The sequence below is a fragment of the Phyllopteryx taeniolatus genome, chromosome 3, assembly GCF_024500385.1.
Source record: "Phyllopteryx taeniolatus isolate TA_2022b chromosome 3, UOR_Ptae_1.2, whole genome shotgun sequence".
Taxonomy (NCBI): Eukaryota; Metazoa; Chordata; class Actinopteri; order Syngnathiformes; family Syngnathidae; genus Phyllopteryx; species Phyllopteryx taeniolatus.
In genome coordinates, this window is record NC_084504.1 from 20173964 (window position 1) to 20182688 (window position 8725).

The 8725-nt window shown below is 43.2% G+C and overlaps 1 protein-coding gene across 1 annotated transcript; it reads left to right on the forward strand.

Annotated features, from left to right (window-relative positions):
- The first annotated feature begins 4942 nt into the window (after nucleotides 1-4942).
- Nucleotides 4943-6703, forward strand: gas1a (growth arrest-specific 1a). Its single transcript, XM_061767445.1, has one exon. The coding sequence runs from the start codon at nucleotides 5230-5232 to the stop codon at nucleotides 6019-6021; it is 792 nt and encodes a 263-aa protein (XP_061623429.1). The 5' UTR covers nucleotides 4943-5229; the 3' UTR covers nucleotides 6022-6703.
- The last annotated feature ends 2022 nt before the right edge of the window (nucleotides 6704-8725 follow it).

The window sequence follows — 8725 nt, forward strand, 5'->3', positions numbered from 1 at the left end:
GACCTACTGTAGATTGACCAAGCCGTTGTTAACTGTCATTTGTAAAATGTTGTTTTGTGTTACATTCGTGTTCCACTCCAAATTTCCGTTGCTACACGAACATGATAATTCTCTGTCGCCCAATTAATTGACCGTAGTTGTACATTTAAGTACAGTTCAATTTAATATACAGTGGTGCCTTGAGATACGAGTGACTCGAGTTTTTTAAGACGCGAGCCGTCATTCGGACGGGTTTTTGCTTGGATTTGTGTGCAGAAACATGACATATAAACATGTCTGCTAATGCTAAATCCGCTATATGCGGAACGTTATGTGACCGATAAGGAATACGGAATAGCTGACTTGCTAAGGATCATAACTTGGATTGATGGCATGATTTGCTTGAAGCCGAAGTTTGCTCAGATTTAGTCGGGCGGTCGGGGGTGGGGGTCGTCCGATATAGCCGATTAATTATTACATTGAAGTACTTCTTTTTCTTTATTCATTTTTTTTTGAGGTCATATGCACCCATATTACTGTACCGTAGAAAATTATTATAATCATTGTTTTATAGGTTTTTTTGTGGCCTATAGCACCCACCGTGTTTAATTACAATAATGTTTTACTGTAATGGGCGTTTTAGGCCACGAAAAACCCACAAAACAATAATTTTGTACTGTACAGTGATATGGGTGCGTATGGGCTCAAATAAATAAATAAATAAATAAATAAAAAGTGCTTCAGTGTAACAGATCATCAGCTATATAGGACGCCCCCCTACCCCTATTAGGGCTTTCTATTCAGGCTCCATTCTACATGTATTAAACTTTTGTCCAGAGAAACCAACTATAAAGAAACCAAACTTTGAGCACTGGATTTGTATACTTGCCATGGGTCAAATTTCCATAATATGCGGCCTTTAAGATTATTTTTTGAAATATGCACCATATGGGGCAGCCGTGGCCCAATGGTTAAGATCATCGCCTGCCACCGTGGGGGACCTAGGTTCAAAACCCCGACTGGACCATCCGCCAACATCCCCCGGACTCACGGCTGTGGTGTCCTTGAGCAAGACACTGATACCCCGAAATGCTCCCCGGGCGCTTCAGCTGCCCCCTGCTCCAGTGTGTTCCACTAACATGTGTATGTGTTCACTGTGATGGGTTAAATGCAGAGAACAAATTGCGTGTGCATGCATGCATGTTCATGACAATAAAAGATGATTCTTCTTCTTCTTCTTGTTGACAAAGCCTTCTGGACTATTCAAATGAATGAATTGAACTCGTTTAACTGGAGTCTCCTTTTTTGCCTTTAAAGAACTTGAAACGGCGACCATGTTGATGTTTAGAAATCTTCTTCCGACGCTCTCCGAGGTTTCGTTCTTTGTGCTGAAGGGACTCGCGAGGTATTGAGTTCCCAGTATCCATCATTTTGGACGAGTTGGGACCTTGAAGGAGCGCCAGCAGCGTCTCCGCTAGCCAGCCGTAACTGACTTTGAGTGCATTGTTTGCAGCGGCAAGCTCAGTGCTGTGGCCTAAAGGTACATTCCAGAGATCAGAAACACAAACAGTCTTTGTGCCCTCACTGCTCTCTTTCCCTGACTCCCTCATCCACATCAAGTCTCCGCAGCTAAACGGCCTCCTCTGGCTCGTGTGTCAACATGTGGGCTATCGTTTTACTCTCGTCCCATAGACACACACGCAAGCGTACACACCACACACTCGTTTGTCATGTGGATGGTGACAATGTCAGCCTCTTTGAGAGAAACTGTGAAATCAAAGCAGCTTCTAAAACAAACAGTATTCATGTTTTATTGACATTTTGTAAAAAGAATAACAAGGACACATGACAAAGAAGAATCTTTTGAATTAAAAGATTACTGTACTGTATCACTGTATACGTTTTATTGAGTATAAAGAGTCTACATATGTGCCACTCCCGGGTCTCTTTAGTAACAGAGATTAACGATATTTGTAGGTGCCTCCCACCTATAATTACATTTGGGACTCTAAATGTCACTTTGTCTTTCCTGTTCAAAATGTGTCATGTAATTTAATCTTTGAAATAATAAATGTAGATGTTGGGCTGTTTTTCTTTAGTTGAAACTGGGGTCTTAGACGATTATGAACAGTTTGAAGTAGCAGTCAGACAAAACCTTCCGGTTTGTGTTGGAAAGCAAACATGTCAGGAAAGGCCAATTAGAATATCTGAACTTTATTTGAGATGAATCAGAGGCACTTGAAATGGGTGTGCTGACTTCCATTTGACCTGAGTTTAATTTAACTGGGATTGGTTAATTCTGAACAGTAACATCCCCAATTGTGCAACCACAATATCTCACTTATTGTTTTTACTCATCCTTTGGAAAATAATTTTTTGTTTTTAAATCTATTGAGTGGTCACAGTAATGGTGGAAAAGATTTTTCAGTTATTTTTCTTGGTCACAAAAACCTGGCATTTGAACAGGGGTGTGCAGACTTTTTATACCCACTCTAGATACTAATTATCCATCCATCCATTTTCTGAGCCGCTTCTCCTCACTAGGGTCGCGGGCATGCTGGAGCCTAGCCCAGCTATCATCGGGCAGGAGGCGGGGTACACCCTGAAGTGGTTGCCAGCCAATCGCAGGGCACATACAAACAAACAACCATTCGCACTCACAGTCACACCTATGGGCAACTTAGAGTCTCCAATTAATGCATGTTTTTGGGACGTGGGAGGAAACCGGAGTGCCCGGAGAAAACCCACGCAGGCACGGGGAGAACATGCAAACTCCACACAGGCGGGGCCGGGAATTGAACCCCGGTCCTCAGAACTGTGAGGCTGACGCTCTAACCAGTCGTCCACCGTGCCGCAGATACTAATTATATATATTAATTAGAGGAAATTAAGTATGACTACTTTGCTAACAAGCTATTCTGTGTTGTACAACTGATGTATCCTTGCTTATATAACCCGATGTAACAATAAAAGCGAGCCTAATGAGTGATTAAGGGAAGAGATATGCTGCACCACAATTAATTTGCCCTCTGCACAATAGGATGTGGATGATTAAATCATCATTGCGTGATCCAGCTGCAGAGTTTAGCAGACAGCGGCGCATTTGCTGTGTCTTTGTCAATCATCCACTGTGTTCTACTGAGGTCAGAATCTGTTGTTTGGGACGTGCTGTCGACTTGAGGTTAGGGACGGACTTTGATTTCACTTACAATGTCATCTCATTTCAAAGGCTTTCACCACAACGGAGGAAAACTCGTGCAATTTAGCCTAAACCGCATTCAATGGTGACAATGTCTGCTATAAAATCAAATGAGATCTTATATAAGAGATGCATTAAAAAAAAAAAAACAATTACCTTTACAATGACACTGTCAGAGATATATTAATTTAATGTTTATTATACTTTATGCAGTAGTATAGAACTGCACTGCATCATACTGATAGGTTTCTGCCCCTCAAGGTACAATCTGCCCTACGTACAATTATTAAAACAACTACTGGACTGAATGGAAATTATGATGGAAAAAAGATGGAAAAGTCAAATGTCAAAGGTTCAAAAGCAGTTCCTACCTAAACTACAGAACCTTTGAAAACCTATTAATAGCCTGCATGACAATAATAAATGGATTATTATTCCTTAACCAATGTTTCAGAGAAAAGAGAAAGGTGTATTTTTATGTTTTACACCACTTGTTTTTGGATGAAGAAAATGACCGCCCTCTGACCTCTGAATGACTTCCGTTCCTTACCTTTGGTATGTATGATCATTCTGTTTTATTATTTTACCGTTTCAAAATTCCCCCAAGACCTTTCAAAGACCAACAGGTGCCAGTTTCTGCAGGAACCTGTGCAAATGTGGTGGGAACCCAGACAGTTCAGTGTAAACGCTCTCCCCACTGTGCCATTACAAATGCGCATATCGATAGTGGAAATGCGAGACGTCCTATCTCCAGGTTTTTCCGACTGGCGGATTGCACTTTGAAAAAATAGTGTTCTGCAGGATTTCCCCCTTTGTTACCATGACAAATGGCACTTTGCAATAAAAATGTAAAGTTTTGCGTTTTGGCCATGGAAATACGTGACTGATTACTGTTTCGAGATTGCCCGTAAAAAAACAACAGGTGCATGTTTCTGCAGGCAAATACTGTACTGTTTCAAGCTCCGTCTTGAATAGTTACCACTGTGCCATAAAAAAATAAAGACATTTGTGGCATATACGTACACTTTCACATTTTCAAGATTCCAACCATTCCTACCATTGTCCTTGATTTTACACTAATGGTAAATCTAAAGTCAATTTTATTAGAAACAGAACAGTCTCAGTGTACACAAACTTTGTAGCGCCTGTACAAAAGAATGGCAATATTTTGATTGTTGTGTGTTTTTCACCACTTTAGGAAAATTTCAGGGGCAAAAATATGATATTTTATTGTGTATTTTATTCCTGTCAAATGTCAAAATTAGTCCAATTTGACCCGGACAGTTGATGAACCTCGAGTTTGAAATACAGTAAACAATTGAATTGAATACTTTATTGCACAATTATTTTGGGGGGACCCCATCTTGAGAACTACTGGTTCTTGCGAGCAGTGGTGACCTTAGCCCTAAAGTTTTGTTGTTGTTCAGCCCTCCTCCTCCTCCTCCTGGGCCAAACTCCCGCCCTCCACACGTCAAAGCCACAAGAAGGGGGGCCAACCAATGAGCTGCTGCGGGCTCCGGAGTGGAGAGGGGCCGGGGAACTCACACACAACATACCCAAAGGCAGGGAGCCCCGGACCACTTTGCCACCTAGAAGTCTTGTTGCTTTCCCTTCCACCTTTGCACAAGTTTGTTTTGCACTCCGGTGCGCGCAGGGAGGATCGGACCCGAGCCACTTGGAGGACTTTTTTTTTTTTTGGGGGGGGGGGGGCGGAACTTGAGTTTGTTTTGCTTTCTGTTTTTGTTAGCCGAGATCCGGGCGGAGGTGGTGGAGAGGAAAAGGGGGGGGGGGGGTTGTAATGGAGCGCTGAGACGGAATGATTTGTCCATTAAAAAGTCCTGCAAACAACTTCGGGCGTCTCGTGTTTGGGCTAAATGGGCACGCGGAGTGTCGACGGAGCCGGGATTCCACGGCGGCCTGTTGAACGGGCTGAGATTTTCGGATTCTCCTTCTTGGAAGTTGGCGTTCGAGTTTGCCTCATGACTCCGCTGTGAGTTTCAGCGTCCACCGCCGCCGCCACCACCGCCGCCACCGCCACCACCGCCATCACCATGGCAAGCTTAGGCGCGCTGGCACGGACCCTCTGCGGCTCCCTCGGCCCACTAACGTGCGTGCTTTTGCTCGTAGCGTGCTTGTCCGCCGCCTCGCCGCCCCACGGCCGCAGACTCATCTGCTGGCAGGCCATCTTCAACTGCCAAACGGAGCCCGAGTGCAATTACGCGTACGATCACTACATGCGCGCTTGCGGGCCGGTGCTGAACGGGGACAGGAAGAAGTGCCCCAGTCATTGCATCTCATCCCTTGTGCAGCTCAACTTGACCCGGAACGGACCCGCGCTGGAGGACTGCAGCTGCGGCCACGACCCGGTGTGCACGCGCACCAAGCGGGCCATCGAGCCCTGCTTGCCACGGACTACCAGCACGGGTTGCACGGAGGCCCGGCGCCAGTGCGAGCGCGACCAGCAGTGCAGCTCCACCATGCGCGACTATTTGCACCACTGCGGCAAACTTTTCAGCGGCGCCGTGTGCACCAACGCGTGCCGCAACGTGATCGCCAACATGCGCAAAATCCCCAAGGGCCAGCAGCTGGACACTTGCATGTGCGACGGGACCGAGAGGGCCATCTGCGAGTTTGTCAAGAGCAGCATGAAGGGCCTGTGCTTCGACGTACCGGAGAGGGAGGAGAGCAGCGGCTCGCACGACGGCTACGACCCGGAGGACGACGAGGACTACACGGACTCGGACTACAGGGAAGAGCCGGAGAGTGGAGCCTCTCTTCCTGAGGGCCACCGGGGTTTGACCCTGCTGCTGGCCTCCATTTTGGCTCTGATGCCCCTCTATTGAGCATCAGCCTCCTGTCAAAAGTTGGACGACTGCATGCACATTTGAATAAGGACTTTAGCGGATTATATTTTCTATGCAAATGGCAACAGAGGGATACTTTTTTTGTAGCTCGCACTCACCAGATGCTCGGCTCATACATGATAAAAACGAAATGAGATTGTTCTACTTTTCACACAACAAAGCCCGCGGCAGTATTTAAATCGACATCATGCTGTGCACTGCCAATCTTTTTTTTTTTAATTGTTTTTAAAAGATATGAGTTATTTTTATATGACTGACTGTTGCCTTTATGGGGCATATGATTTACAAGTATTTAATGCTGGAATCTAAAAAAATTAATTAAAAAAAACAACTTGTAAATAGCAGAAGGGTTAAAGAGGATATAATTTATTACATGCCAACTAGTCACATCCAAATGTTCTTCTTGTGAATACAAGACTGAGAATTCCAGCTTTAAAGGGAAGTTATTATCACCTGTATTCTCTTGTACATTGTATATATGTGTATAGCCAATATAGTTTTTTTTTTTTTTCCTTCATCCCCAGAGAATCGTCTATGGTGCAGGCTATGTGCTGATTTATTGACTGTGCGTAGCCTATAGAAAGAAATGTCTAAATCCACTGTATGGTTGCCTTAATGATACACTTTTATAGAAGGCATAAAGGAAAACTTGAATACATCATCCTTGACTGTGACTTGTTTTTGTAGAGAGGTTTAACACTTTGGGATAGACTCACATTTCCGTCGTTGAAACAGCAAAAGTTGGTTTAAACTAAATGGAGGCCTTTTTAGAAGAAGTATAATTGAATCAGATGGCAGTATCTAACTGTTTTTTTTTTTGAGGTGGCAGAATGTGTCTTTTTGCACATTGCCTTGACATCATGTGTGTTAAGAGAGTTGGCATGGTCGCTCCCTTTTTTTTGTTGACTGATAGCCTAATGACACACTATGTCTTAATTCGACCAGCTGTTGTCAAATGCGACCGTCAGCATGACTCAACAAACACCCCCCTCCCCCCGTGTGAGCCCGTCCACTGGACTCTCGTATCAGCCTTGACAAACTAACAGTGTGTTTTTCTTTAACAAGGAGAGTGAGGATTTAAGTAACTTGGAAATATATGTACTTACCTACAGTAATTGTAAAGCCTGTGGGCTGTATATGGGATTCTATCCATTCATTTTCTATAGCGCTTGTCCTCATTAGGGTCACGGGTGATCTGGAGCCAGCTGATTTTAGGTGAGAGGCGGGTACACCCTGGACTGGTTGTCAGCCAATCACAGAGCACGTATAGACAAATAAGCATTCGCACACATTCGTCATTGAGTGTGAACTGAACCGACGCTGCCAGCACAGTGAAACGCTACACTATCAGTGTACAGTGAAGCGCTACTCAATCAGTGACCCAATGCTGATCTAATCAGAAAATAGACAAAAGAACCATTCATACTCACATTGACACCAATAAAACTTTTCTTTTTCAATGCACCTATAACATGCATCTATTCAGAATGTGGAAGCCAGAGAAAATCGACACAAGCACAGGGAGAACATGAAAACTCCGCACAGGAAGGTAGAGATTAGAACCAGGACCGTTTTATCTACAAGGCAGACATGCTAACCACTAGGTCACCGTCCTAAATGTGAAGCTAAAAGCATAATTGGCCAAGTCATTTTTGAACGTTTTCAGAAAACAAGAAAAAATACGACAAATTCAACAGAGTCCAGTTGCCTTGAGTTAACATTTTTGGATTAACATGACCCGGATGACTGAGAATCTACACAGACATTAAGAAAAAAAGCAATTTATAACAAGCACACATTGGTATTTTATGATATTGTGACGATAAATGAAAAATGACTTAAGTGCAATTAGGCTAATGAAAAGGAAGTGTTAAAATAAGTCCAAAAGCATTCAACTCACAAATGCTACTGATATTTAATAATTAACATTTAGTCAATTATTGGATCAGAATTGTTTTCGTTAAATGAGCATGGCCCTTGGAGAACTTTATAAAAACTGAAATGCCCCCTGATAGAAAAAGGCTCCCCAACCCTGTTAGGAAGGCTTATTAGGTCGCCTGATGTCAACTTGTGGGAATCTACAGCAGGGGTCACCAACTGTTCCAAAAATAGCTCACCAGTGATTGGCCATTGTGATTTTCTAAGAATGTTGTAGAAGTGATTATTTGAAAATATAAACACCTGCAGACATGTTGATATTTGTTTCCTGCCTTGTTGAATCGTTGTTGATAATTATTGTGAGAGGTCATTGAATATGATTGTCTTCACATACCTAGAGATGAATATCATTAATAAAAACAACAACATACAATTAAAGTTAAAATAGAGCAAATGTGTTATTTCAGAAGTGTGGATTAAACGAGTGGTCCTTCGCATTAATCAGTACCCAAGAAGTAGCTATTAGTTTCAATAAGCTTGGTGACCATTGATCTACAGTATGCGCAGAATGGAGTTTCATTCTTCTTTCAATCAATACCCTCTTTTTACTTCACTAACCATATGAAAAATGCACTTTGAGTGTTTACATGCAGCGATTGTGCATTCGTACAGTTGTTTGTTAGTCAATGATTTGCTGCAAAATGTTTTATTTAGAAGGAGGGGGGTGGACGAGGGCCCTCTAGCTGAATGGATGGAGGAGAAGTCGAGTGGCATCTTTGTCATGGAAATGTTAAGCACATAATAG